Source organism: Aspergillus alliaceus (assembly GCF_009176365.1).
Source record: "Aspergillus alliaceus strain CBS 536.65 unplaced genomic scaffold BDW43scaffold_29, whole genome shotgun sequence".
In the NCBI taxonomy this organism is placed as follows: Eukaryota; Fungi; Ascomycota; class Eurotiomycetes; order Eurotiales; family Aspergillaceae; genus Aspergillus; species Aspergillus alliaceus.
In genome coordinates this window covers 427,730-455,350 of record NW_022474712.1, presented here as the reverse complement: position 1 = coordinate 455,350, position 27,621 = coordinate 427,730, and the positions used below count along the sequence as shown (strand labels likewise).

Genomic DNA, 27,621 nt, shown 5'->3' with positions numbered 1-27,621 from the left:
AGACCTGTACTTGGTCTCGTATGGGAAAAGAAGATTCCACGACTGCCCAATGCCTGTAGTTGCGTCTTCTTGTGCAACATAACTGAAGTGATAATAATGATGAAATTTCTAGCTAATGTCAGTCCTCCATATGGATAGACGTAGTATGATACAGTAGGCTATTGGGAACAACACAAATATGAATCGAAACGAGCGATGAAGCGAAGAAGGCAAGTGAATCACTACCCAAATAAATTGTTCGTACAATTACCGCTTCCCATCGACCAGTTTCTTGTCTAGATCAGCGTACCCAAAAATGCCGGGCTTGCCGCCATTTCGCTGGCTTAGGTGGAGGATGAGATCCGCCTCGTTCACCCGAGAAAGCTCTGAAGTCACTCGCCGCATATATGCAACGACTCGGGCTATTTTTGACCAGTCCAACTCCTTCCCATCCGGTCCATTTTGGCTTGCTTTCCACAGGTTTCTCCAAACGGCGGCACCTAGCACGGCATCCCCCTTCACAAGACCCTCATCATAGGCCGCAAGAACACCTCGCCACTGAATGAAAAGATCTTTAAGAAATTTGTTCCGAATAGTACGGCTCGTGAATCCATGTAGTACGTCCATTCGATGCTCAGCATTGTGCGAGAAGTGGTCGATCAGATGCCGGGAATAAGTTTGAAAACTTGAGTACGATGGCAAGGCTCGTAAGCGGACAGTTAGGAGGTACATGTGCAGAAAAGTGATTTGGGACCAGGTTGAAAAGGTAGGTATGAGGCCAAGGTCTGTTGTTATTCACAAGTATTAGTTTCACTACCACCTTTCGTTAGTTACTCAGGTAACAAACCTTCATACCACCATCCTTCCCCAACTCCAAGATCTTCACCAGCTTCAGTTTTGGGGATTTGGGCTCCCTTCTGAGATACTTGTGGTATACTATAATCTGCCTGACTAGAGCAGGCCTCGAAAAGCTTCTGTGTCATTCCGTACGCCACATATGTCTCCGCAGTAGTACCGGGACGGGGCATAATCGCTCGGGCTAATCGCGAAGCCCGGCGACCCTGTAAATAAGGTCCGGGGCATGAAACAAGTGTCCGCGGTGGACGTTGACCAAGATAATAGCTTGTGATAGGCTCGGGAGTGGAGCCCTGAGAGGAAGCATTAGGTGTTGTGTATAAAAATCGTTGCAAAGCTGCGGAGGAGACAGATGGTCTAATTGCGGTTAATGCCTAGGAATTCTTGATCAGTCTGGTACTATCCCGAGTTTGAAGGGGAAACTACATGGAGTTTTGAGCATCGAGGATTGGAATATTCCCTCAGCCTTGTAATGCATAGCTTGCTGGGAGGCATGTCTGATGGAGCAAAGCTGTGTTCAACTCAGATTTACACGGCCGTTCGCAAAATTGCGATATTGGATTTCATTGTACTGTACATACATGAGATTACCGAGTAGGTAAGTTACAGTTTGCATTGTTTGCTGCCTGATGTAATGAGAGCATTGCCCTCCCTGATTGGCTACAGGCTGCCTCCTACTTAGCCTTAAGTAGTAGGTTCGTACACTATGGAGGATAGTCGAGTATGTGGTATGGTGACGTTATTTATCGCCTTATGATAGACATAGCACAGACGTTCACCGAATCTGGAATTGCTTGAATCGCAGTGCCTTCATGAAGAAGACTGGCACCGACCAAAAGTTAACGTACTACCCAATCGCCGGAGTCCGATCACGGCTAACTTTGGGCAATCAACGATGTGTCGTGCCAGCGGGCCTGTCAGGGAGTTAAAAAAATTGCTTGCCAAGACAACTGCTTGGCAAGCACTTCCTTACAACAAGATATTGACTGCCGAGCCGGTCCGATATCCCCTCTCTTTTTCTTTTCTTATTTGGCGTGAAGGGAAACCGGACTTGTCTCTTTTGCCCCTTGTTACATCTTTTCCAGCCCATGTGACGTGTAGCAGTAAGGTCGATCACAGGTAAATACTGCTATGATATGATTGCCCTTCCTAATCTCCAAGAACGATTCTCTCTAGACGCTTTTCGTGAAGTGGAAGAATCTCCGAAAGCCTATTTGGATCTCGCATAACGGCAGGTACATCATCTCTCGTAGTTGCTAGAATCTGTAACGCAATGGTCAACCGCCTTATCACTTTAAATCCACCGGCGGTAAGTGTATACCTGTCGAACGGCCTCATATTCCAATTCTTTGGACTGGAACTCTCTGATGACCTCCAAATTCTCGAAGTCGACATAAACCCTCGTGTCACGAAGTCGGAATAGGACATTATCAAGACGCAGGAAGAATCTCGATAGCAACAGCAGTCTGGCTGGCATAACGCGAATTTTACAGGATAGCATAGTGATGCCATTATCAGCAAGTTCATCTTCGTATAATATGACCTCATCGAAAAAGAGTATAGGATCCGGGCGTTTTAGCAATTCTAAGGGAATGGGTTTTGTGGTAGGCTCAAATGACCGACTGTTGGACTGAACTGTGCCTGTATAGTCCGTGGTGTAGGACCAATCAAATGGCTTGACAACATCTTTAATACCTTCATGCGTTTTTTCTCTGTTTACCGGTGATTAGCCTTTCAGAGAGACTCTTCTAGACCAGGAGTCCTGAATACCTGCTTCTCTGCCACTCCTTCGAGTAAGCGACTTTGAGCATCGATGCGCCCGTTTTGTCCACGCGATCCAAGGCATCAAACGCATTGAAAGTGATTGTCCAATTGCTATTTTCATGTTTAACGGTGACAATATTGTCGCCGAAGATCATTTCTGGGGGCGCAATTCCTAATTTCTTTGTCATGTCTTCAATCGCGTCAGCTTTTAATATGGGCCGCTTCTGCGTAGTGATCTTGAAGCCTTTCACGGAGATAGTATTAGGGTTGTGGACCGCTGGGGACACGGCGGCTGGGTTCCCCATGGCGGATATAGGCATATGGTAGTTGGTAGGATTCATGTTGGTCGTAAGAGATTGGCAGAAGTTCTGTTGCTTATATGGACCTTATCGATATCATTGATCACCCGGAGGATTAGTTAACCCCGCGCGGTGTCGGAGAAAGAGGCGATCCGATCCGTTGCTGTGGTGATGTGCTAAAGGAGGGCAATGTCAATACTTCTTCTATTTCCATTTCAGCAGCGCCAGCAGCCAGCCTCTACCTACCATCTTCCCCTTACATTTATTCCAAATATTTCAGCTACATCGCCCAGACTGGATGATGTCCGCGTAGAAATTTCTAACCGCTGCACAATTGCCGCATTTTCTTCCCACCTCCTGTTCAATTCTTCCTGCTAGTTCACAAGGTTTCACTCTCAGTTACATCTTAGCCATGTCCACAAAGACCTTGGAAAGCCGCTTTGAGCATCTCTCAGTCAAAGATGGGAACGTATCGACAATCAACTGTAACAATCATGCAAAGAATAAGGTGAGTAGTGCCGCTTCACCGCACAGTTCCGAGACTGTTGGCTTACTCACTTTGCTCACCAGGGCTCCGTATCGACAGCCATCTCCCTCTCTGGGCTTGGGTCCGCGGCACAATTGAGCAATGGCTCCAATCGGTCGAACCTGCTCAAACTGGCTTTGCAGAACACGAATGACAACAAAGTCAATGCAATGAATGCCGGCACTTCCCCTAGTAAGGGCACACCACAGCATCGTAACGTGGATGAGAATGGAGAGCAACGCCACCAATCATCGCTCTACGACCAATCATCACCGAAGAAGCTACACCTTGGAATGTTTGAAATAGGAAAGCCCCTAGGCAAGGGCAAATTTGGCCGGGTTTATCTAGCCAAGGAGCGTTCATCCGGTTTTGTGTGCGCACTCAAGGTCCTGCATAAGTCTGAATTACAACAGGGTGGGGTACAAAAGCAAGTCCGAAGAGAGATTGAAATCCAGAGTAACTTACGCCATCCAAATGTTTTAAGACTCTATGGTCACTTTCAGGACAGCAAGCGAATTTTCCTGATTCTGGAGTTCGCCGGCCGGGGAGAGCTTTATAAGCATCTCCGAAAAGAACATCGATTCCCTGAGTGGAAAGCAGCTCAGTATATTGCCCAAATGGCTGCTGCGTTGAAATACTTGCATAAAAAACATGTCATGCACCGCGACATAAAACCGGAGAATATTCTTGTTGGTATTCATGGTGAAATCAAGATTAGTGATTTCGGCTGGAGCGTTCATGCGCCCAACAACAGGAGGCAGACGATGTGCGGAACACTCGATTATTTACCACCCGAGATGCTGAAGCCAGGCTCGCAAGACAACTATTACAATGAAAAAGTCGATCTATGGAGCTTAGGTGTTTTAACTTATGAGTTTTTAGTCGGAGAAGCTCCATTCGAGGACACACCTGTAATGACGCAAAGACGTATTGCACGGGCAGACATGACAGTTCCTTCTTTCGTGAGTCCCGAGGCGAGGGACTTGATCAAAAGAGTATGTTATAATCTCCGGAGAATGACAAATTGTTGCATCACATGCTTACTCCTCACAGTTGCTCGTGCTTGATCCCGAGAAGCGTATCTCACTTGATGAAATCCAAAGACACCCTTGGATCCTAAAACACTGTCTTAAAGATGACCGAGTTATGAAAAGGAGTTCCGGTTCGTCAAAGGAAGTTAAAGCATGAAGCGTTACCCATGCATATGAAGGAGTGTTTGGAGTTCGAACAAGTTTCGGTTACTATACAAATACCTATACAGGCATTGAGTTAAGCTCTTTGCCTTTGTTTCTTGCTTTTTGTTTTTCCTTGCGAAGGAGTTGACTAGGATGATTGGCGTTACTTGTGCTCATTTACTTTCTGAACAGAGTGAGAAACATGGGTGTCAGTTGTCATTTCTACACTGGTTCCATTAAATATAATACACGTGGAAATTTCAAGTACAGAAATAGAACAAGGAGTAGGAGTATACAAGAGACCATGGTATCATCGGTAGATTTCATCAAACGGCCGCATATCTCTGAAACAGCTGTCCCAAACTTCATTTACAACCTTCTCGGCGTGAGCTTCATCCTTGCATGTAGGCCGCGCCCGCACTGACAAGATCGCTCTTCTTCTTACACATTCTTGATGCTGCTGTGTGAATTTCCATTGACCTCGTCGGAAGAATTCCCGTGCCCATCTGCACTCTCCACTAAGCGAGCTGGCTCGAATCTATGACGGAGTCAGTAACGCCTTAGACAAGAACTCACATTTTCTCTCCTACCTCAGTACAAGCTGCATGCCTCAGGTTATCCGTCCAGTTAACTCTAAATCTCAAGTGATCATAAGCGTGGACCATTTCATGGGCCAGTGTGTCCTCAAGATGTCCCTGGTCTTTCATCTCATTTGCGCAGAGTAAAATTCCGAAATCAGGATCAAATCCTCCCGCTTTTCTATTCGTACACCGACGGCAGTAAATATTATGAGTAGAGAGATCGCCTCCAAGTTGTCGAATGTTGTCGCTCAGATAACGAATTACGGGACCTACATCGCAGACCTCTTAGTCGCTGTCGAGCTCTCCAAAGGCGGCTAGAAAAGGGGTTAGACGCTTACTCCACTGTAGTAGATAGTCTCGTTGATCCTCGCAGCGCTTGCAATCTGCGGCTTCGTTTCGAACGTCCCTCGCGATACGGAACTGTTCGATTCCTTCATTTGACATCTTCCCCATCATAATAGCAAAGATATTGCGCCATTGTGTCCAAGTATCATTCCCTGGTATAAACCCAGAGTCGCAATTATCTGCTGGAGGTTCTGAGGCACTAGACGGTTGTGATTCTGACATCTTGAAAAAAGAAATGTTGAGTCCATTATTATTCCCAGTACACCTTCCCTATCGAATTCCCCCAGTATGCGGAAGAAAGCTTCCCCGAGCCCCGACAGTCTCCGCAACTAGCGGTGACAACTGGCGGAAAATAAGTCGACACACGAATGGCTCCGACCTTCGGACCATATTTGTTGTGCACGCCTTTCGGCTTTCAAGGGAAGCAAGCGGTCGAAATAGAAAATAACTTATTCTCTTGACTATTTCGCTCAACAAGTACCCTTACACGTAGATCTTTGCCTACATTTCGGGTCCAAATCACAATGGTCTCTCAAAATCTTACAATCGTCATCAAATTAGGTGCGGGGATCACTCTAGCTTAACATGGCACCTATCTAAAGATTGCCAACTCATTAATTCTCAACAGGCACAAGTTCCATAGTAGACGAAAACACTCATGAGCCAATTCTCTCAATCCTTACCTTGATAGTTGAAACCGCAGCCCAACTTCGCCGCAATGGTCACAATGTCGTCCTTGTTTCTTCCGGCGCTGTAGGAGTGGGACTGCAGAGGATGGAGGTGGAAGAGAGACCCAACAATTTGCCTCGCATTCAGGTACGGATAGTCGTCATACTGTGCCAATTGGAAGCCATCACTTATAAAGTTTTTCAGGCGCTAGCGGCTGTTGGACAGTGCAGACTAATGAGCCTATGGGATGGTTTGTTTTCGCACCTTCGCCTACCGGTAGCCCAAGTTCTCTTAACAAGGAACGACATAGCAGATGTAAGGCCCGAGAGCCCACGAATTACATAGTAAGCAATTTCTAATTTGCACTCAGAGAACACAATATGTCAACGCCCAAAATACCTTTTCGCAGCTTTTTGAAATGGGTGTGATCCCCATTGTTAACGAAAATGATACGATAGCCGTTTCTGTAAGGTTTTGGCTCACTCTTTGTATCAGTGTGGTGGAATCTAACTTCGAGCTTTCTTTAGGAAATCAAATTTGGCGATAACGATACACTGTCGGCCATAACAGCCGCCATGGTCAAGGCCGACTATCTCTTCCTGATGACGGACGTTGACTGTCTCTATACCGCCAACCCACGCAACAGCCCTGATGCAAAACCCATCGAAGTGGTTTCGGATATATCCTTACTGGAAGCCGATGTATCTTCGGCAGGCTCATCCCTGGGGACTGGGGGTATGAGCACCAAAATTGTCGCTGCGAAATTAGGAACTAGCGCTGGAGTAACAACAATTATAACGAAAAGCTCGAAACCGGGGAACGTTCATGAGATTGTAAAATATCTCCAGCGAGTTAATCAAGGAATACAAACGCTTACAACGACTGGTGAAACCATCTCTGAAGTGCCCCCTCTTCATACGCGCTTCCTTCCTTCTGATCATCCAGTCCAATCGCGAACGTTCTGGTTACTTCACGGTCTGAAGCCACATGGAACCATATATATTGACCATGGCGCCTACAGTGCTCTGCAGAAGAAAGCCAGTCTTCTTCCGGCTGGTGTTGTGGGTGTGGATGGTCATTTTGCGCAACAGGAGGCCGTACGCCTGGTCGTAGTGCAGAGGCTCTCCCCGGATTCATTAAATGGCGACTTCCTTCATCACGGCCAGGAGCCGAAAGAGGTTGGACGTGCACTAGTCAATTACGGCAGCCTCGAAATTGAACGCATCAAGGGGCACAGAAGCACCCAAATCCAGACCTTACTAGGGTATGCAGATAGTGAATATGTCGCTCTCCGAGAAAACATCTCTTTTTTCCAGCAGGACGATCCTTCGCGGTAGTAGCCAACTATTAGTTTACTAAAAGGAGTTACTACTCTGCAGAGCTTCCGAACCATAACATGCTTACCTGCAAACTATGCAACAAAAGCGATTCTGCTGTCTTATGAATAATACGATGGTACCTCCTTTCCTTTCAAGATCATGCTTACAACAAACAGTACTGTATATAAACATGGGTCTTGAGCTTCTATGAGCGTTGTAGCTCTCATAAACATTGCAAGAACATCACATCTAACTAACCCAATCCCAGATATTGTCATACAAGCCCAAGTACCAGAAGCAGCTGCTTCCGTACTGTAGAACGCCAGAGGAAAGCCAACTAACCCCAAATCAATGCAAAAACACATGACCAATTGGACTGTTCAAAATTCACGACTTGCTCATCACAGCCTAGCCCCGTAACTCCAGGTATGATACCAAGTTCAATCCTTCCACCGTTCCAAGAATCTCTTCATCTTTTCATCATGAGGATGTGGCGCTGGAGATGCCTGTACAAAATTAGACGATGATTAGTTGCCGGTAGTATGAAATAATGAATCAAGCCTTGCTATACATACGGTATTCTCAATACTAGACACAGAGTATGTCAAAGAGGCCGAAACTGTGGTCTGGACGGTAGGTACTGGAAGATATGCTGTAGCAATATCGTATGCGCTGGTTGGGTATTGAGGAGTAGGCGACTTATCCGTTGGGATTGTCGACCCGGGCTTCTTGGCCATTGGCGCGTACCTTGTAGGCCCAGTCTGCAATTGATATGGGATTGTATAGGCTCCAGCGGCTTGCCTTTTCCGCAATTCTTCTTGCTCATAACCCATATTTAGAGAACTAATCTCATTCTCCAGATTCGACGAGAAAGCACCAGTCATGCCGGTAAGCGTGAACCGATCGGAATAGTTTTCAACGATGGTGTCGGGACCGGAAGCAACGATTTTCAGGAAGCTACAGATACAAAAGGCATCGTTAACAGGAAGAAAAGGTAATTCCCAGAAGTAGGCATTGTTCTTACTATGCGTTTGGTTCGTTGCCACCGACCTCTGGATCAATTTTGAAAGAGACCGAATTGCCACGGGCAAAGACACCGTCCTTGATGAGAACAGCTACATCTTCCTATTGCGATTTCTAGTGGTCAATAGAGGTCTTCACTTAAGATGTGATGTTGTTTACACCCACATGGGAACCCAACGTGTCCCCGCCAGCACAAAGATAAAGGTCGTATTGTACAAGTTCAGAAACCCGAGGAGACTTGCCAGAGTCTTTCCAGTGCGCTGTTATGACATCTCCGGACTCAATTACTGTGCCACGCGTTGGTGCCGTGAATTCGACATCCGCCAGCGCTGTCGAGAGTAGGGAGAGGACCAACGGTATGAGTTTCATATTGAATATAACTGTTTGACGGGGGGTGAGGGAGCTGAAAATAATGAGAAGCCACTAAAAGAACAGCCAAGGATGGACAAGGACGAATGCGTGAAATGAAGGCGGCAATTGACTCTCTTGAGACCGCGTACAACAATTAACGACAGAATCACCAACACCCCTGTGAAGCAAAGGTATGTGAGGCTGGTTTGCTTTACCTTGATTGCTTGTACAGTATTGCTGTATATGTATATACAGCAATACAATGTATTCAATATAATACAGACCAAGACTATCGTATCATGTTATCTACTGTACTGTATGCACTGTATTCTGTATACATTGATACATTTAATACATACATAATACAGAGTACCAGCTACGGTACGATGGTAGATCCTCACTTGAAAGGCGGTGGCATGATTTAATGTTTACAACGGTCAACTTTTCTCCATCAGTTAAATACAACAAGATACAGACATAGTACATACCTAACCTCCTACTAAATTTCGTCCTCTTAGCAAGTTCCTACCGCGCTTAGCTCTCTCTCTCTTTCCCCCTCAAAAATGATAGTAGCTTACGCTTCTACTTAAATCCCTCATGCTTCCTGCCTAGCTCTTGCCTGTTCGTCATTTCTTCGTATGAGATAAGCCAAATTCATCCTATCCGCTAAGATGGGGACACATACAGATTGGAGGTCAGTTGGCGGAATTGCTACCAGTCTACTCGACGGAAATCCCTTCGCTATTGCAATTACCACGTTTATTGCCTTTGGCCTGCCAGTACTACTGCATCTTATTTTCTATCGAACTGCTGCTTCCCCAGCATCTAGCAATTTCTTACTGCTTGGACCCAGCGGAGCCGGCAAAACTGCTTTCTTGTCCCTGGTAAGCTCACTCGATCTATTAGATTCTCCCAGTCTGCCACGGTTTCTTTGGTGGGAAAACAAATACTGACATAATGCTTTTCTAACTGATAGCTAGAAGCGAAATCATCGCCTCTCGCGAAGAAGCAGACCCAGCTCACGCATACCTCTCAGACGTCGACTTTGACCACAGTCAGCCTTCCCGCCTCTGTTTCGACTGCCTCGAACCGCTACCGGTCTGTCAATGACCCTTCCTTAAAGGACATCTCCAAGAACCCAGTCAAGTACCGCGTGATAGATACCCCTGGTCATGGCAAGCTACGGGGACCTCAGGGAATTTCTCAGCTGCTCTCAATGTCAGAGTCGAAAGACTCGAAATCCAAACTACGCGGGGTCATTTTTACGGTCGACACCGCAGCTCTGGCCGACGCCGAGGTGTTACGCGATACGGCCACTTATCTGTACGATGTTCTTCTTATCCTCCAAAAACGGGCCCTGAGAAAGGGCAAGTTATCCCTAAGGGCAGCTTCAGAAATCCCCGTTCTTGTAGCCGCCAACAAGCAAGATCTTTTTACGGCTTTGCCACCTGGTTCCGTGCGAGAGAGGTTAGAAACCGAGATCGATAGGATGCGCAAGTCGAAGAGTAAGGGCCTCATGGATACCAGCGTGGATGCTAGCATGGGTGATGGCGAGGATGATATCCTCGGAAGCAGTCAGGCACAGGATAAATTCGGCTTCAAACAATTGGAGGGCGAGATCGGCTTGAGAGTTGATGTTGTTGGCGGCGCTGTTAAAGGTGATGAAAGGAGCGAGCTCGGATCTGGTGTCAGGAGGTGGGAAGAATGGATCGGTCAGTGTCTTTGACCAATTCTGTGCTTTTAACTACACTCTTCCTATCACAACTTTACAATATGCTTTCAATATGAAAAGTAAGAATAAATCTTGCTTTGTAGACTGAAGAATAGACTGCGAGTACATTTTTACCAAGCTAGGACGCCACTATTAAGGGACACAAAAGAAAGAAAGGAATGACTTTGTTATTTGTATGGCTCTACCTACCCACGGTACGAGTTTTATCGTGTCCATCGCTTAAAGCCTCTGCTGATTTGGCATCTATCCAATCCTGCAGGGGGAACAGGCTGTGTAAGTAGTGATCTAGTATGGCGAAAGGAGCAGCCTATGTGGAAACAGAACGAATCAGTAAGAGCATAAGTATAAGTGCTTACGCAAAGATCACGCCCGAGTTTCATATCGCTAGCAATAGGAGTTGTGCCGTACGGCTTTGCAACAGGAATAAAGTACTGGCCACGAGCGCCGTTCTCTGCCACCTTTGGACTCGAGGCTAAATATATGGCAGCTGCAGCCCCATCCTCTAGACTGTCTATTCGTTGAGAATAGGCGTCTCAAAAGTGAACCCAGAACTTCCCCAACGTACTTGTCCCAGACACTCCACTGATCAGTGACTATGTTACCCGGGAAAGAGGCATCAACGTAAACCTTGCTACTTGCAGAATCCTCTTCCTGTAGTAACCGACGCTTAAGTTCCCTTGTAAAGAGGATAGTCCCTACTTTCGCGCGAGCATACCGCCACACACCATCAATAGATGGCGGTTTAGGGTAGGTAGGTGAGGTGAGAAGGTTGAGGTCGAGCTCACGACATAATGAGTGCAGAGACGAGCTAGCTACCGCAATCCTCCCTTTGCTAGCCTTGCCCTGGGCGATGGTACGCTTCATGAGGGGCAGTAGATGGGTTGCCAGGACTTGATGACCAACGCAATTCGAAGCATAAGACCTGCTCAACATCTTGTAGCGATCGTTTATAATCGGATTACACGCCAATGGCTTTCGCAGAATATTAACAGCGAGCCTGTCATGCATATATGGGGGACAGAGGAAGGGGCGGAAAGCGTCTGGTAGGAACAGGACAAGCCAGCAAACTAGTGAAGCGCTAGGCGTACTAGCATTACATATTAAGGTATCAAGTCTGTCAATCCGCTGCTCCAATTCATTGGCGGCATTCTTGGCAGCTTTGCTGCCTGCGAGGTCGCATTGAATGAACTGGACTCTCGTAAGACCCTCGCCTAAGGAGATGCCAGTACAGTATTGCCATTGTTCCTGCGCCCGCATTTATTTATCGTTGCTTCGAGCCAGCACAAAAGCCTTCTCAATGGCATGCAGAAGGAACTGTGCAGTGATTTCTAGATCGACCGCAGCAGCCCCAATTAACAAATGTGGCAACATAGATCTTGAATGGAAACGATAAGCTTGTTACTTGCCCTTCCCTATACCTGCTTGGCCACCCAGTGTAATGAAATTGGTTAACATCGAGTGTTGGAGATGGCCAGAATTGAATGGATACAAAGGCAATATAATATTTGTGTCCGCGTAACATGGGCTTGATACTTACTATTACAACGGCCACTTTCCCAGTCAAGGGAGCCTAGGGTAAAGTCCCGATAGGTAAAAGGCCAGACATTCTACACTTTAGACGTTATGGGGAACAATGCTTCTCTTGTCCTTTGCATGGTCTGGATTCCAGAGTTAAATATGTAGAGAGAAGTTGGAAAGGTATGACATTATTAGAAGTTTTACCAAGGTTCAACGCCTATTTATAACCTGAATACGGAGTATATCACATTTCATTTTTAACGTCATCATGCGGTGCCTATCAACTCCATGCCGCCTCTATATAGAGGTTCAAAAATGAAATGAAAAGATAAGAAAAATGTGTTGAACACTGTCTAATCGTTGGAGGGGAGTTTCTCACTTTCTGCCTTGCGCCTTAGTAGTCGCACAATCGACATAGAGCGTTATCCCTCTTCTAGCGTGAAGGGGCGTGGGCGTGGAATTTGAGAAGCATCAGGCATAATACAACATAAGCAATTCACAGTCCGGCGCTTTATAAAGACTGTTGTTGACGTATATCATGCCGAGTCGTCTTTATTATGAAGCATCCATGTTAGTAGATCGACCTTTGTCGCAACCGCCACTGGTTTCATTGCCCCGTGTTCGTCCTTCTCCGTGACAACCGCAGCACTGTTCCACTCGAAGAACCGATTCAATACGCTGAGTGGTGTGTCCATAGTGATCTCCACAAACTTCCGGTCTTTGATCCGGGACTCCGAGCTATCTGCTGCATTTGGCCTGGAACTGGCCAATCCCATATCTCTTGGATCGGTGACCACCTCGGAGATTTTACTGAAGTTAAACATAACATCCGATACAGAGCTTTTCCCTGTAGCACGTCCGTGGGTAAGCCGACTGAGAACATTTCCTAGAGTTACTAGCCCTACGAGCTTCTTGCCAGAAGGCGCAAGCACAGGCAGTTGGTCGAAGCCGCGGTCTCGCATCATCTCAATAGCAGTTTCGCATGGAATATTGGACCGGACTGTTGTGATAGGTTTTAACCGCAGTGACTTGACCATCGATCCAGCGAAGGCATCCCTTTGTTCTTGGGGTTGCAATGTTAGAGGTAAGTCCGCAGCTTCGGCCGAGGACGATACCAGGAGTCCATTGGCAGCAAGCCAATCATCGTCAGCGAACTGAGATATAGTTAGCACGCCAGCCAAGTACTCAAACAACTAGCGAATTCAGTTACCTTGGTTAGATAGCTTCTTATGCTGTCGGGCAAAATGACGACAATCACGTCATCCTTCCCGAAGTTGTAGTCCCTCGCGGCTTGCGCCAGAGCCGAGATGGCGCTTCCACTGCTTCCACCGACAAGGAGGCCCTCTTCAGCGATCAACCGCCGAGCGTATTGAAATGACTCTTTATCTCCAGTTTTGTACCAATGGTCCACGGCCTGCTGATCGAGAACTTGCGGGATGAAGTCATACCCAATTCCTTCTACTTTGTATGGTTCATTTACATGATCTTCATTCATAGTCGGGGGTAGGGCCAGGATGGAGCCATGGGGGTCTGCTGCAATAACCTTGATGTCGGGGTTATGCTTCTTCAGTCCCCGAGACAGCCCGGTGATTGTTCCACCAGTTCCCGCGCCGGCAACAATGGCCTTGATTTGGCCGTCTGTCTGCGCCCAGACTTCTTCTGCTGTTCCAAATTCGTGAGCCATCGGGTTATTTTCATTTCCATATTGGTCCAAGATGTGCGCGTTTGGGAGTTCCTTCTCAAGACGCTTAGCGACACCAATGTGGGATTCCGGTGAATCGTATGCAGCTTCATTGGGGGTACGGATGATGGTTGCATTCAATGCTTTCAGTACGGCTACTTTTTCGGCCGACATCTTTTCCGGGAGGGTAATTATTGTCTTGTAGCCTACAATAAGCAAGAAAAAAGTAGAAACAGTTAACAGTCCGGCAGAGGTAGTTTAGTAGATGATGACCTACCCTTTACGGCGCCAACGAGCGCCAACCCAATACCACTGGTTGGGTGAATTAGCAGGTCATGACATACAGAGTAAGTAAACTTGCTGGTAGACCTACGTGTTACCACTGGTAGGTTCGATTAGAGTATCACCAGGCTTTATGCGCCCCGATCGTTCGGCCTCTTCAATCATGCGCAAAGCAATTCTATCCTTCACACTTCCCCCAGCATTGAAGTATTCCAATTTCGCATATACAGTTGCTTCGATCCCGAGGCTGTGAGGAAGTTTATTCAAGCGCACAAGAGGCGTGTTACCGATGTGCTGGGTGATCGAGTCGAGAGCCACCGGAGGAATGGCTGGCGTAGGAGCAGAAGACATTTTGATGAATTCGAACAACCGAGGTTCTGGGGCGGGGGACAAATAAAAATTCTTGTTTGAGAAAAAGGGAAAGAAAGGGAAAGGTGATAAAAGAGCAAGAGGAAAAGAAAGAGGGAAAGGGGAGACAACTAAAGATGAATAAAAATCCCAAGCGAAACAAGGCGCAACAAAAGGAAAAAATCTCGTAAGATGTTACGACCCCCCGCCCGAAGGTAACCGTTGCCGCCACATTCTTATGGATATGGAATTATATATATCTAATAGTAAAGAATCATGAATTGTCCTGGTATAGAGGTGGAAATATACATTGGGTAATGACTATATATTGTATCCTACTAGTATCTTCTTATGAATGATTATTATTACTTCTTTTTTTTACTTATCACAATTTGTTACCCACTACATATATATCTATAACGCAGTATGGTTACAGTACCTATGAGTATATGTACTATTGTTTAATCACATGGAGAAGTTTAAAAATTAAGCTTCTAGTCCAGACCTTGTTCTTTTTCTTTTTTTTCCTCTCCTCCTAACTATTCTAACCCCCGATTCCCCTCCTTCCATAGATAGTATTAAAGGTAAAGAAGTTATTCAACAAATCCCCCACTCCCCTGATTTTTGCCGCATATGCAGAGAAAGATAGTGCTCCACTATGTACTATGTACATTTATTAGATTGACGATACTTCTGGAAGTTAGTATATCCAGGAGAAATAATATCCTCGGACCCCCTCTTCCCTCTTCTGATTTATTGTGTACATCGTGTCGTGGCTGTGTATCTATCGGAAGTCATGACTGCAAGTTCTCCACAATCCTGTACTAATAATGCACTGCAGATAACTCACACTCCCAATTGAATTGTCAAGGATGAGGGCAACAGATAACAACATGCTGAGAGAATCCCTTTCATATCATTGTGCATATGTTCAATTGCTCTCTTGCTCTCATATCTATCACCCAAACACAGTTCAGGATCAAAGAAGTATCTTTGGCTACATGAGAATGAACAATATCTACCTGGTATAGACAGAGTAAGGGTTTGGCCAAGTGGTTTCAGACACATCCAGCTGGATGTCCATTGGCGTGCCAAGAGTCCACATTGATCATCGATCAACGCCTGCGCCTCCTTTCCTTTAGTACTCTCTCTCTCCCCCTTCCCCCTGTAAATCTTTATATATCATACCTTAGGTTCTCTTCTCTCGTTCCTACTACTAAACAGATTACTCATATCACTGCATTAAATTAAAAAAAAGCAGCCCCATAAACTTTAAGAGGAAAGAGAGAGAGAGAAAAGGGCCCTCTGCGCCTCCGTTTCATGCTTATAGTGCATCGGCGTTTGTTTCCTTCAAGTCTGTCACTTCTTATTTTCCTTTCCTATTCCTTTCCTTTCTTTTTGTTCTTAGAACTCTGATTGAATATGTTATAGTCCAACATTTTCTAAATGCTTATTTACCTTTCCTCCCAATCTCAATAACACCCTCCCCTCCCCTCCCATCCTCTTCACTTTCTTTCTCTCTTTCTCTTCCTGCGACGCCTTTGTTAAACGCGTCTGAAAAGCTGAACGCCAACCCCACCATCGTAATACTCTCCGAGTCGGAAACGTCCAGCGTCCACCTAGTGCCTCAGGTTACAATGGATAGCCTAAAGCAATCGTCCTCTACGCGAGAAGGACAGAGCAAGGAAGGCTCCCCAATACTGAACGCCGGCCAGCCGTCGGGATCACATAATGATTCCCTACTCCCTACACATAACGAGAAAGCTCCACTCCGCCGCCATAGGCTGTTCCGCATCGATACCGCTGGCGAGAGTGGACGAAGTGGAATACACCCAGTTCACTTTTTCGGAGTGTGCTTCAAGAGCACCTGTACTCTGTCAATGCTGGTAAATGTCCTCTGGCCGTTTGTTCCGGCGGCTATCGCCATCCACTTTGCTCATCCTGATCTTCACATCTGGATCTTTGCTCTTAATTACATTGCAATGGTCCCTTCAGCGAACTTACTCGGGTTTGCAGGGGGAGAACTCGCGAAGAAGCTCCCCAAAGTCCTCGGTGTTTTGCTTGAGACAACGTTGAGTTCGGTGGTGGAGATCGTTCTCTTCATGGTCCTGATCCATAAGGACAAAAACGGCAGCCTGATTCCGGTCATTCAAGCAGCTATCCTCGGTTCCGTGTTGGCAAATCTCTTGCTTTGTTTGGGCCTATGTTTCTTCTTTGGGGGTATGGGCCGTGAGCACCAGTCGTTCCACGAGGCCGTGAGCGAGGTAGGCACTGGGCTCCTCCTGGTCGCTGGGTTTGGTCTCTTAATCCCAAGTGCATTCTTCTCGGCATTGAGTTCAAACAGCTCGAAGACAACCATCACCGAGGAAGTCCTGTCCCGCTATACTTTGGTAATTAGCAGAGCCACCGCTGTTATCCTCCTAGTCGCTTTTCTGATGTGGGTTAGCAAAAGCAAGCATTGTGTGACAAATCACCGTACTAACCCCGGTTCTCAGGTATCTATATTATAACCTACATAGCCATCACAGTATATTCGACGAAGTGCTTGAATTGGATGAACATAAAGATGAAGATCGGGAGGAAGAATTGAAACGCGCAAAGCTCACGCTGGTCGAGTGCTTCGTGGCCATCTCAGTATCCGTCGCATGCGTCTGCATGTCCGCTGTTTTCTTGGTCCAGGAGATTGAACATGTTGTCGATGAAAGAGGCGTATCCGATAATTTCATGGGCCTGATTCTCGTCCCCCTTGTAGAGAAAGCTGCGGAGCATTTAACAGCCATTGACGAAGCCTGGTAAGTACATCACCACGTTCATCCAGGGCGGGGGGAGGCCGTCATCGTCTGACTCTGCGCAGGGATAATCAAATTAACTTTGCACTCTTCCATTGCCTCGGCCCTACCATCCAGACTGCTTTGCTGAATGCACCACTTGCGGTCATTGTCGGCTGGGGCCTTGACAAGGATTTGGGTCTCAACTTCGAAATCTTCATGATTGTCTTAGTAGTTTTGTCCATTTTGGTCGTCGGGAATTTCCTGCGGGATGGTAAGTCCAACTGGCTCGAGGGGGGACTCTGTGTGCTTATCTATGTGATCATTGCGGTCACTACGTGGTATTACCCCCAAATTCAGCATGAGGGAGCGTCCACTCATCATGAGACATAAACATGCCCGGAAACTTAGGTACTGTATATAGACTTGTAGCAAATCAATTTTTAACCCAGTAGGATACGATCTATCTGGATGAAAGATAACATTAGTCTAACATTAAAACAAGGAGTGGTTAGCAATGAAAGAGGTTAATCATATAGCTTTCATTAAGCTTATAAGATATTGGGGGCCTTTAGTGAATTTATACTTGCCGATAATGTAGTAAGTTTATTTGTATTTATGAGCGGTGACGGCATTTGTCCCGAACGTCGCCAGACCCAACCAAATACTAGCAGTGAACAGACAATCCAACAATGGGCCACTCAAGCGACCCAGCAACTATCCTTCTAAACGCTTTTAAAGATCATGATATTCCAGTCAAACGCGTCGAGGTTGCATCGGCTTTTACCGATGGGAAAGAAGCAGCCGGGAACGCAAAATGGGTGATGGAGTATTTGAACCATGACACTCTCTTGTCACGAGAAGAACTCACACTGTGTGTCTACAGAGCCCTTTTCGTGTCATTCAAAGTATCCAACGATTGGAATGCTAAGTATCGACTTTATGAACAGGTATACAAAGCTTGAAAGTGCTGGCACTTTGCGGAATTTTATCCGTAAACCTGATACCAGTGAGGGTCGGCCGTTCCTCGATGAAGACATTCGGAGAGCAATCAATTCACTGAACGCCTCAACTGCCGTGTTTCAAAAACAAACAGGGATATTAGCGTCTCTGTGTGAGGATATAGACAAACAACTTCGCCGGGAAACTGAACGAGGAGCCAGACACAACAGGGATATAGAACGACTGCGTCAGAGACGTGAATTGGAAAAGCAAAACACAAATGCCGCGGTAACAACTGCCCCCGGTTTTAATACATGAGATTCCGCTAATATTTTGTGCGCATAGACCAGGGAGTTAGCCGATAAAGTCAGCGCAGGCTTGAGGATCGAATCGGAGAATGCAGCAGTCGATAGTAAAAGAATATTGTCCTCTCTCGCAGCTTGGCTAAAGGAAGACGATCGAGTATTGGCGGACCTAGGGCGACTTGTATCTGGTTTAAAACCTACTGGCGATGATGCCCTTGCTGTGAAGCGAACCTCTGAGTTGAGCATGATACTCGCACAGTGTCTTGCAGAGGAACTGCAGCACCGACTCGATCGAATGTACTTGGAGAACCTCAGGGCCGGTCCATTCAAGGCCGCCCAGGTATCTGACACGGTCGATGATGATATTTTGATCGCATTGGAAGGAGAATTAGAATCTTTGTATCCGGAGATCGACATACTGGCTGAGATGTATACGAAGCAACAATACGCTACACCCATACTACGTGAGCTTCGAAATCACCACAGCCATTTGCGCATTGCCTCCCATAGGAAGCTCGACTATGTAAGTCAGCCTTCGCTGCCATGGCTTAAGTGACTAACCCCGGTACAGATCTTAGACCTAGTCACCGAGATGAAGTTATCTACCGACCGCCTTATCAGATCCCTACAAGATCGCGAGTCATTCTGTGGAACACTTGAAGCTCTTAACACCATCTATCGAACTAAAATAGGCGATCAGTTCTCCGATCTTCCTGTACCAAGACGAGGACCTTCTGCAAGACGTTCGAACCCACCAACGTTGATGTCTACGTCTTCCGCGACACGCATTGGTTCACTTTCGGAGCCTCAGATCCTGGCCGCTGTCTTGCGCCGTACTGGTTTAACTTTTGAGTCCTTGTTCCAGCCCAAAGAAAACGGCAGAGATGTCAATGCGCTTTCCGAAAAGAGGCAACACATAATAGATTGTCTGCATGATTACGGGATAGCCGCAGATACACCTCTGGTGGCGGACATGATTTCAAGCGATCGGGCAACCCGGCTTCTTTCGTCCTCCTTGCGCGCCAATTCACACTTTACAACTTTGCTTACGAATGCAGCCCATGAGGCCCAACTCTCTGAACTTGAGTCAAACTTGGCCCGCATACAGAAAGGAATTGAGTTTCTCGACCTGGACGTACTTTTTCGACATAATGAGGACCGAGAAAAGCTCACGGAAAGGTGGGGTTGACATAAGGCAGTGGATGCTTGAGTGACTAGCTTCAAATACAAATTGTATGGCTGTAGTTACAAGGTGGGAAGGAAGCTTGTGGAGCCTGGAGCCTTGCAGCTGGCTGCCTTTTTGGCTAGTAAAGTCAACCTGTTGAAATAAGGAGCCAAGGGATGAACAAAACGAGGTTCTGCTACCTATTACTATTAGCAGTACAGTATAAGGGCAGTACAACGACTAAACTCGACCTCGGTTGTCAAAATAAATATGTGGCTGGTGCAGTAGTAATTGACCCTGCGCCACATAACGTTACTATCAGCTGCAGCCGCCATCATCTCATCATCAGCTGTACATGAATCATGTGGTCATTGTTCACAGGGTATATACTGTGTAGGGAGCCTTGGATGCCCTTAAGCTCACTAGCCAGGAACTAAGTCCTTATAGGTCCCTCTATGATATTGTTCAGGCAGTTTCGTTGCCGCAGCCCCTGCATGTGGAGGCTCTTGTATCACTAGCGAAGAATGGTTACAAAAGGGCCGTATTTTCTAAAAAAGCATCATGTGATGGCATCTGTTCTATGGACAATATCCTCTCTCCCTTATTGTCATTACTTATCGTTTATATTTCTCGTTGCTTTTTGTTTTGCTTTTCTCCGTACTACCTGCCCGGCTGACTTCGAATGTGCCCTGTGACCGTCAACCAGCCACACTTACGATGGCTACAATGTCCACCACGAAGTCCACTGCCACACCTTTCTCTCATCCTATGAAGTTGTTAGAGCTGTAGTAAGGGTCGTTGACAGAGGTACAGCCTTTCATCAGTAGAACTAATTAGGCTGCAATATAAACACACATACACACACTCTCTCTGTCTCTCTAACTATGATATGACAGTAGTATATTCTTTGTAAATGTCGAGCACTGGATGTTCTGATATAAATTGTCTGGCCCACATCATCTCATTGTTACATCCATGAGTAGTATGTGGCTTACTTTGTCTCCTTGCGATGTTTCGTGAGCAATAAGATAGAAAAAGGGTATCATTTAACGCTTTGTCTATACAAAGCTATCCGGATGCTATAACATTTTATGCTTTGTCTTTTTCTTTTCTTTTTTTTTTTCTGAGAACAGACAAACAAAATGGCCCTGTGTCCATTAATCAGGCGCCTAGAACCCATGACTCCAGTCACTGATCTCTTGTCCATGACGTTGTTGGGTTGATTGTTCACTTGTTTTGCAAGCAAAGGAAACCCATACCCATCTTGCTGATCAGCCTCTATTATGTACAGCATTTGCTTTTTGTCAGTCTTTTGTTCGAAGAGGACGCCTACTTGAAGAGGAGAATACTGCGCGCTCAAAGGGAGGTATCCCTATACATATAACATTTCCGGCTCACCTCAAGTCAGTGGGGTTTTCAGAGTCCACCAACGCTGTGCACCTCATCGCGGTGCCTCATCATACCGGTCAAACACTATAGCGTCTTTTAGCATTCTAAGGTAGCTGAAGCTCGATTTGCTGGAAGCTTCATTAGCTTCTTCCGATGGAAGTCCGAACAAAAGAATTCATTCGTACCCGCATCCTCGGCAAAGCGGCGTGCAGTCGCCCTTTAGGACGGGATCCCACGATACTCTATATTCAACATGCCCAACCAAAAAGTTCACGAAGTATGGACTCGCCTCGATATAAAATCATCGAGCCAAGGAAGCCTAAGCGACCAAGAGTACCCTCGGATAGTACCATAAGGACATCTTCGCCGATTCGAAGCCGGCCACTGAGATTTAGGTTTGCACTCCTTGGTAGAATTGGAGAATTAGAGCAAGAGCCAGAACCTGAATCAGAAGTGGAGTGGGAATCAAACTCCGATACCGATACTAGCACAGTCTCGAATGGAGAAAGCACATGCAGGCCAAGAGGTCGCGACAAATCCCGTCGTCGGTTCGTTGTCCATAAGCCTGACGATGAAATACGGATTGCGCGGAGAACTGTGCAGTCATCTTCCCCAAAGTTACAATCCACTCGATCCCGAACAAAATTCATGTTCGAATCGGACAATGGAGCAGATGCATTTGACATTTCTTCTCGCTATCCTCGATCACGGCAACTGTCTAGGGGAGCTCGCAAGCCGAGAGAGAGGACTCCAGTTTCTGATCGTGAACCCTCAAGACGGGGGCCCCGTATAGTGAAGATACATAATGACCATCGGGCTAGTCCCTGCGAAAAACGAGCACCCAGTCCAGGCCGTCATCGACGGGTTCGTTTCGCAAGCGATGTAGAATACGTGAAGAATACCAACAGGGCCAGAGACTCTAAAGTCAGCGACCGAGAACGAGAACGATACCACGTTGAATCACGTCATCACCACAGTCCCTCCATCGGTGGTCTCAATAATAACTATGGTTCTGGGAATAGCGGTGCAACCTGCCGTGTTCGAACCCCAGAAAGAACCTTCAGTGAACATGCCCGACCTCGTATCATTCAAGATGGCAAACGGCAGATGTCTGAAGCAGCCGAGCGCATCCGCAAAGAAGCCTGGAGGCAACATACACGGGAGGGTTTACTGCGTAACTTTAAGTCCTACAGCGGAAGGTGTCGATGTACCCGTCGATCTGATGAGCGAATAATTTATGGAGGGAGTAACCGGCAATATGACTGTAGTTGAAGAGGCTAGTTTAATGTATGTACTAGTGAGTATTAGGGCGTGCTGGATTCTGACATGATTCCTTTGAGCAGGCGCATAGATAGCTTCAGTTCAGTTGATCTTCGACCGTTTTTGGTTTATAAAGTATGTTGCAGGTACTAAGTAGTTTCCCTCTAATTGAGGGCATTATTATTATTTGTTTGCTGGTCGGGGTTTGATTTAATACATTTCATAAGAGACGTCCTGTAAATATTATCATGTGATTTGCCCTATTTGTATCTATTTTAGTCCAGTACATAGCAGCTCAAACTTCAACTTGCACCACAGATCCCCTCCTCCCAGCCAAACACTTGCTCCGTGAGTCTACTGCCGAAAGATTGTATGTGATCTTGAGTTGAATGCACTAACATACATTATACTGATAGATCATGGACGTATTTAATTAAATAGACCGGTCTACATAGTGATTGCACGCCTATGATACATGCCTTCGTTTATCGCACCCCACCTACGTGGCTTGAATGTACGGTCTTACCCCTCTTCACTTATTTTCTGGACGTTTGTATGCCATCACGCTTAACTTGACTCGACTCGGCGCCGGCATCGTAGCATCTTCACCCTGGGCTTAGTCCCACAATGCCATACTCATCCGACCGTTTGGTATACTCCTGTAGGCCAGGTGTACCTTCCCGCGTCGCTACATTCATTCCATCAAATTTCTGCAACTTATCGCGATGACAGGGTGGGGTTCTAAGGATGAAGGATCTCAGAGCCCGCAGACGGACACGATCTCTCGGTGGGTACAATCAGATCTGGGGTCCTTGAGGGAGGATAAGGATGGTAACCCGGAAACCGCCAGTATTTACCAAATGACGCCAGCTGCAGCATTGGGCCTACTCTGTGTTTACATCGAAGTGCTTGCTAAGCAGAATATGGATGGATTGAATGACACGCGGGTAGATGCTGCCTCCGTGGTCAAGAATAGGACTCAATGCGATGGCATCTCCAGTGGGGAAGCCACCCCAGCAAGTGGCACCGAGATACATTGCTGCCCTGCAGGGTATAATGAGACAGGACGCGATCGTATCCAACTAGGCATATTGTCCAAGAGATTCCTCTCAAAACGTGTGCCTCCGATTACAATACAAGACTACCTCCTGCGGCTTCATCGGTACTGCCCGATGTCAACAGCCGTCTATCTTGCTACAAGCATGTACCTCGCCCGAATGGTTACGGTTGAAAGAATCATATCGCTGAACCCTAGGAACATGCATCGTTTAGTCCTTGCTGGTCTTCGGGTAGCGATGAAAACCCTGGAAGACCTTAGTTATCCCCATAGTCGCGTTGCGAAGGTTGGCGGAGTGAGTGAACGCGAACTGTCGAAGCTGGAAATTAGCTTCTGCTTTCTGGCGGATTTTGAATTGCGAGTCGATGCCCACGCGCTCGCCAATCAGGCAAGTATTCTTGAGAAGAATGTTGGCTGTCACGGTCCTATCGCTGGTTAAATCCCCCTCGATAAGGGTGTTTTGATGTCTACTAGTTATAGGTCAATAGTTCTCATGGAATTTTCTCCTTTATGTCTCCAATGTTATAATGGATAATATGGATAATTCACCCTGATCACCCTATTATTGTATGTCAATGCGGCTGCCTAATTCGACCCATCCATCCATCAATCAATGAGCTAGTTATACTTTTTCGGTAGCTGAGTAATCCTTCACTTTTTAATGGGATGGTACGTTTCTGAATAAATTTAATGTACAATGAAGAAATATTCATATCTATGTATATACATATGCCTAGCACTTCTGATATGCTTCAGAGTCAAAGATATAGATTTATTTATCCAAATATTAGAAAAGGCCTCCACGCGCAGTCGTACGGAATAGGTTTGTAGAATTTAATTCCGACTCAAGGCACTTCACATCTCTCGAGTTTCCCCGACCAAGAAAAATAGTAGCCTCGTTTGTCCTACTCCCTTTTTCTCCCCTCCATTTATTCGTCGTTCACTATATTTCCTTTTTCTCCCTCTTCGAAATTCCTTTTCTTGCTTTACGAGCTATTACCTTCCTTTTATGAATTTGTCACCTGTTGGATCGTTTTTTTGACTTAGCAATGCTTGTTTAGATCGAGCTGTCACCGCCGAACGAGTTTCCACGTACACGCATCCTCACCCAACCTACTCTCAAGAATCATAACAGACGCCCTTCCTCCTGGGTACATAAAGGAAAAAGGAAGAAAGGAGAAAGAAAGAAACACCCGCAATCGTAGACAGAGATGTCCTCAGGGAGTTCCTCCACAGAAGCGCACACCAACGGCAGTTCTGCAACGAGTCCACCCTCTACCCTCAGCGGCAAAGGCCGAACCATCCCTCCGAAAGTCACCCAGGAAGATGCCAGCGTTGAACTCAAGACAATGAACTCAGAGCGTGGACCGGTCAAAGGATCAATCCCACTTGGTGAAGATATCATGCAGATTGCCCGAATAGGGGAGGTCTCTGCCATGCAAAGATTATTCGACGAGAAGAAGTTCAGCGCCAATCATAAGGATGAGGAAGGGATCACTCCATTACACGTGCGTATCAACGTCTTCGGTACCTTTCCAGCGTATATGACACCAACAGTTAGAAGGACACCTACTGACCTTGTGGCTTCGATTCCCTTTTAGTGGGCTGCGATCAACAACCAATATGCCATGTGCAAGTTCTTACTAGACTCTGGTGCCGATGTCAACGCTAAAGGAGGAGAATCGATAGCTACGCCGGCAATGTGGGCAGCTCAGCGGTGTCACTATTATATTGTTCACCTTCTGCTACAACGCGGTGCCGATCCTCTTCTTACTGATGTCCAAGGCTACAATATCCTTCACTTGGCCACTATTGACGGAAACGCCTTCTTACTGGTGCTGCTCTTACACCAAGAGATTCCAGTGGACGTCATCGACCAACAGGGACACACGGGACTGATGTGGGCCGCTTACAAGGGATATCCGGCCTGTGTGGATTTGTTTTTACGATGGGGTGCCAATGCAAACGCGGTCGATGACAGCGGGCTAACTCCCCTTCATTGGGCCCTCGTTAAGGGATCCTTGCCTTGTGTTCTAAAGATGATCGAGTATGGTGCAGATAAGTTTGCGAAGACCCGAGACGGCAAAACGCCGGCCGTCGTGGCCGGGGAGATGAATACCACGCGTGTGTGGTACCGTGCTTTGGATGAATGTGGTTATGACTTCGATGGGAATACGAAGGTTAGTTCGTTTGGGTTAACATCTTGGATACGAAACAAGAGCTTGATGTCCAAATTCTTTTTCCTTTGGCCTTTCGCCATTGTTTTTGCGGCTGTGTGGATCCTAAGCAATATGGTCGTCTACGCTGCTATTCCTGTGATGCTGGTAACCGTGTTTGGCCTACAATGGGTTGCGCAGAAGGCTGCCAGCCAAGGTCCAACCGAATACAGGGTTCTCCAGAAGACGGTATGTTTGGTCTGTTTCAAAGTGCATGGTTCCGTTGCTGATCCACAACTTAGCCGTATCTATCCGGTGTCTTTGCAGGCACTCTGTTCTGGGTGGGCTTCAGATACGTCTTTAATGTCCTACCAGGTAAGTTTTGTCTTGAGAATACGTACAACTGTTCAGTGGTTGGGGGCGAGAAACTAAACGGTAAACCCATTAGTGACGTATTCCACCTCTCCAATCTTGAACGTGCTTTTTACCATATTCTTCTCCCTCACAAGCTATTTTTATATTTACGCGATGACCGAAGACCCCGGGTTTGTTCCAAAACTTGGCAGTAGAAACCAGCAGAGGGCAGTAATTACGGAGCTCTTTGAACAGTGGAAATTTGATGAAGAAAATTTCTGCGTTTATTGCATGGTCCGAAAACCCTTGCGAAGCAAGCATTGCAAGCGTTGTGCGCGCTGCGTTGCAAAACATGATCAGTGAGTATTCACTTGGGCACATATTGTAGGCGGTCGCACTAACGCAAAAACAGCCATTGTCCCTGGATTGACAATTGTGTCGGGGCAAATAATTTGCGCCATTTCGTTCTGTATATTACTTGCTTGGAGGTTGGCATTATCTTGTTTGTGCAGCTGACGTTGAATTGTAAGCTTCGTCCATCCCTTTCCCTAAGATGAGCAGGAATCTTACCAGGTTCGCTAGATATCCACAGCTTGCCAGCGCCCGCGCAGCCCCAGTGTAATATTATCAATGAAGCCCTATGTGACTTTGTGCTTCGTGATACGTTTACCCTTGTTCTCGATCTGTGGGTATGCATTCAGCTGGTCTGGGTCACCATGCTTGTTGCCGTTCAGATGATCCAAATCTCTCGGAATCAGACGACATATGAGAACATGAGAGGTCATTCAATTGACCGAAGCTATCCAAGCTCGCGGGCTTTTGCTTCTGCCGTAACTGCTGGGACAACCTCCCTTGATGCAGCTGGCCTATCATCCTCTGGCCAAGGTCCGAATCCCGCCCTTGCGCGGATTTCTCCTCGCCATCGGAAACATGGCTGCTTGCAGCAATGGTCATCTCTTCTTGGAATCGATACGTTCTTTGCTACTGCCCGAGATGGGTTGCGAGATAGTCCGCGTGCCGCCCGACCCAAGAACCCGTTTTCGCGGGGCGTTGTCACCAATTGTCGGGATTTCTGGTGTGACCCGGCCCCCTACTTTGGGAAGCGAGAACCGGGTGCGGGTATGCTTGGTGGTGAGGTGATCAACTATAACCGCATGTATGAAAGTCCTTCACGGATGCATAGCGGTGGTGGGTATCGGAGTCTGGCAGATGAAGACCCTGAACAGGGTGTCTAAGCATGTCTCCGTTGCTTAGTGGCCAGATCCTCCTTAGCATGTGTTCCTGTGGGCCGTTATATAACCACCACGTTCTGCAAACGCAAATATAATGATGTCGGACGACGCCGAACTGATACGCCTAATTGTATCAAATGTTCATGCATGGTGTACCTCTTTATTTCTTTGCTGCTTTCCTTGTATTATGTTGTGCATAACCATATCATGCCGTACTTACTGTTAGAGTCTCTGCTGGTCATTTCCAGCTCATGTCAAATCTGTACTTGTTCAGAGTAAATACCAATGGACCTGTTGTGATTTAGTCGCAAATTACGTATCGGAAAGATCTTACTCACATTGAAGACTCTAACTACAGTATCACTCTGGGTTGAATTGATCATCACATTTGACTCTGTATTTGTTCCAAAGCTGGTATCCTTGTCCAATCCCATCACTAGGAGTAGAGCAGATGGATATCATGGTAGAGCGGAACTAACGTGCATACCGCAGAGCAAACCTGGCAGAGTGCAATTAGGTATGTAGACGAGCAAATAAATACAACTT

The 27,621-nt window shown here is 46.6% G+C and overlaps 14 protein-coding genes across 14 annotated transcripts; 8 read left to right on the top strand and 6 right to left on the bottom strand.

Annotated features, from left to right (window-relative positions):
• Positions 1-49: 49 nt before the first annotated feature.
• On the bottom strand, positions 50-1,400 carry BDW43DRAFT_113698 (uncharacterized protein). The gene is made up of 2 exons (XM_032037964.1): positions 827-1,400; positions 50-764 (listed from the first exon to the last, which is right to left on the bottom strand). Exons 1-2 carry the CDS (start codon positions 1,005-1,007, stop codon positions 247-249), a joined length of 699 nt encoding a protein of 232 aa, XP_031899185.1. The 5' UTR covers positions 1,008-1,400; the 3' UTR covers positions 50-246.
• A 33-nt stretch (positions 1,401-1,433) lies between these two features.
• BDW43DRAFT_280118 (TIP41 family protein) lies at positions 1,434-3,006 on the bottom strand. Its single transcript, XM_032042390.1, has 3 exons — positions 2,605-3,006; positions 2,156-2,546; positions 1,434-2,097 (listed from the first exon to the last, which is right to left on the bottom strand). The coding sequence occupies exons 1-3, from the start codon at positions 2,937-2,939 to the stop codon at positions 1,984-1,986; spliced, it is 840 nt and encodes a 279-aa protein (XP_031899184.1). The 5' UTR covers positions 2,940-3,006; the 3' UTR covers positions 1,434-1,983.
• Positions 3,007-3,128: 122 nt separating this feature from the next.
• On the top strand, positions 3,129-4,706 carry BDW43DRAFT_113536 (aurora family serine/threonine-protein kinase). The gene is made up of 3 exons (XM_032037962.1): positions 3,129-3,405; positions 3,468-4,418; positions 4,477-4,706. Exons 1-3 carry the CDS (start codon positions 3,310-3,312, stop codon positions 4,609-4,611), a joined length of 1,182 nt encoding a protein of 393 aa, XP_031899183.1. The 5' UTR covers positions 3,129-3,309; the 3' UTR covers positions 4,612-4,706.
• An 86-nt stretch (positions 4,707-4,792) lies between these two features.
• BDW43DRAFT_280114 (mitochondrial inner membrane protease ATP23) lies at positions 4,793-5,740 on the bottom strand. Its single transcript, XM_032042389.1, has 3 exons — positions 5,518-5,740; positions 5,189-5,448; positions 4,793-5,136 (listed from the first exon to the last, which is right to left on the bottom strand). Exons 1-3 carry the CDS (start codon positions 5,633-5,635, stop codon positions 4,909-4,911), a joined length of 606 nt encoding a protein of 201 aa, XP_031899182.1. The 5' UTR covers positions 5,636-5,740; the 3' UTR covers positions 4,793-4,908.
• A 177-nt stretch (positions 5,741-5,917) lies between these two features.
• On the top strand, positions 5,918-7,581 carry BDW43DRAFT_113485 (glutamate 5-kinase). Its single transcript, XM_032037960.1, has 5 exons — positions 5,918-6,085; positions 6,153-6,340; positions 6,398-6,508; positions 6,564-6,659; positions 6,721-7,581. Exons 1-5 carry the CDS (start codon positions 6,049-6,051, stop codon positions 7,528-7,530), a joined length of 1,242 nt encoding a protein of 413 aa, XP_031899181.1. The 5' UTR covers positions 5,918-6,048; the 3' UTR covers positions 7,531-7,581.
• Positions 7,582-7,691: 110 nt separating this feature from the next.
• BDW43DRAFT_113493 (putative beta-1,6-glucan biosynthesis protein (Knh1)) lies at positions 7,692-9,097 on the bottom strand. Its single transcript, XM_032037961.1, has 4 exons — positions 8,701-9,097; positions 8,537-8,637; positions 8,088-8,469; positions 7,692-8,018 (listed from the first exon to the last, which is right to left on the bottom strand). Exons 1-4 carry the CDS (start codon positions 8,902-8,904, stop codon positions 7,953-7,955), a joined length of 753 nt encoding a protein of 250 aa, XP_031899180.1. The 5' UTR covers positions 8,905-9,097; the 3' UTR covers positions 7,692-7,952.
• A 276-nt stretch (positions 9,098-9,373) lies between these two features.
• Positions 9,374-10,807, top strand: BDW43DRAFT_113478 (signal recognition particle receptor subunit beta). The gene is made up of 2 exons (XM_032037959.1): positions 9,374-9,770; positions 9,863-10,807. The coding sequence occupies exons 1-2, from the start codon at positions 9,558-9,560 to the stop codon at positions 10,610-10,612; spliced, it is 963 nt and encodes a 320-aa protein (XP_031899179.1). The 5' UTR covers positions 9,374-9,557; the 3' UTR covers positions 10,613-10,807.
• On the bottom strand, positions 10,800-11,875 carry BDW43DRAFT_312335 (putative short chain dehydrogenase/reductase; the record flags this gene model as incomplete). The annotated part of the gene is made up of 3 exons (XM_032047348.1): positions 10,800-10,925; positions 10,975-11,125; positions 11,184-11,875. The coding sequence occupies 3 exons, from the start codon at positions 11,873-11,875 to the stop codon at positions 10,800-10,802; spliced, it is 969 nt and encodes a 322-aa protein (XP_031899178.1).
• A 435-nt stretch (positions 11,876-12,310) lies between these two features.
• BDW43DRAFT_280109 (cystathionine beta-synthase CYS4) lies at positions 12,311-14,635 on the bottom strand. Its single transcript, XM_032042388.1, has 2 exons — positions 13,347-14,635; positions 12,311-13,290 (listed from the first exon to the last, which is right to left on the bottom strand). The coding sequence occupies exons 1-2, from the start codon at positions 13,989-13,991 to the stop codon at positions 12,673-12,675; spliced, it is 1,263 nt and encodes a 420-aa protein (XP_031899177.1). The 5' UTR covers positions 13,992-14,635; the 3' UTR covers positions 12,311-12,672.
• Positions 14,636-15,647: 1,012 nt separating this feature from the next.
• On the top strand, positions 15,648-17,731 carry BDW43DRAFT_280103 (hydrogen/calcium exchanger domain-containing protein). The gene is made up of 3 exons (XM_032042387.1): positions 15,648-16,884; positions 16,943-17,239; positions 17,302-17,731. The coding sequence occupies exons 1-3, from the start codon at positions 16,085-16,087 to the stop codon at positions 17,606-17,608; spliced, it is 1,404 nt and encodes a 467-aa protein (XP_031899176.1). The 5' UTR covers positions 15,648-16,084; the 3' UTR covers positions 17,609-17,731.
• A 133-nt stretch (positions 17,732-17,864) lies between these two features.
• BDW43DRAFT_280097 (uncharacterized protein) lies at positions 17,865-20,079 on the top strand. Its single transcript, XM_032042386.1, has 4 exons — positions 17,865-18,089; positions 18,166-18,445; positions 18,503-18,985; positions 19,034-20,079. The coding sequence occupies exons 1-4, from the start codon at positions 17,908-17,910 to the stop codon at positions 19,649-19,651; spliced, it is 1,563 nt and encodes a 520-aa protein (XP_031899175.1). The 5' UTR covers positions 17,865-17,907; the 3' UTR covers positions 19,652-20,079.
• A 966-nt stretch (positions 20,080-21,045) lies between these two features.
• BDW43DRAFT_113422 (putative RNA binding protein) lies at positions 21,046-22,445 on the top strand. Its single transcript, XM_032037958.1, has one exon. The coding sequence runs from the start codon at positions 21,170-21,172 to the stop codon at positions 22,286-22,288; it is 1,119 nt and encodes a 372-aa protein (XP_031899174.1). The 5' UTR covers positions 21,046-21,169; the 3' UTR covers positions 22,289-22,445.
• A 144-nt stretch (positions 22,446-22,589) lies between these two features.
• On the top strand, positions 22,590-23,892 carry BDW43DRAFT_280093 (putative cyclin-dependent protein kinase complex component). The gene is made up of 2 exons (XM_032042385.1): positions 22,590-22,624; positions 22,693-23,892. The coding sequence occupies exon 2, from the start codon at positions 23,002-23,004 to the stop codon at positions 23,770-23,772; it is 771 nt and encodes a 256-aa protein (XP_031899173.1). The 5' UTR covers positions 22,590-22,624; positions 22,693-23,001; the 3' UTR covers positions 23,773-23,892.
• A 183-nt stretch (positions 23,893-24,075) lies between these two features.
• BDW43DRAFT_280092 (ankyrin repeat domain-containing DHHC palmitoyltransferase family protein) lies at positions 24,076-27,387 on the top strand. The gene is made up of 6 exons (XM_032042384.1): positions 24,076-24,841; positions 24,935-25,738; positions 25,792-25,864; positions 25,938-26,202; positions 26,256-26,368; positions 26,426-27,387. The coding sequence occupies exons 1-6, from the start codon at positions 24,545-24,547 to the stop codon at positions 27,076-27,078; spliced, it is 2,205 nt and encodes a 734-aa protein (XP_031899172.1). The 5' UTR covers positions 24,076-24,544; the 3' UTR covers positions 27,079-27,387.
• The last annotated feature ends 234 nt before the right edge of the window (positions 27,388-27,621 follow it).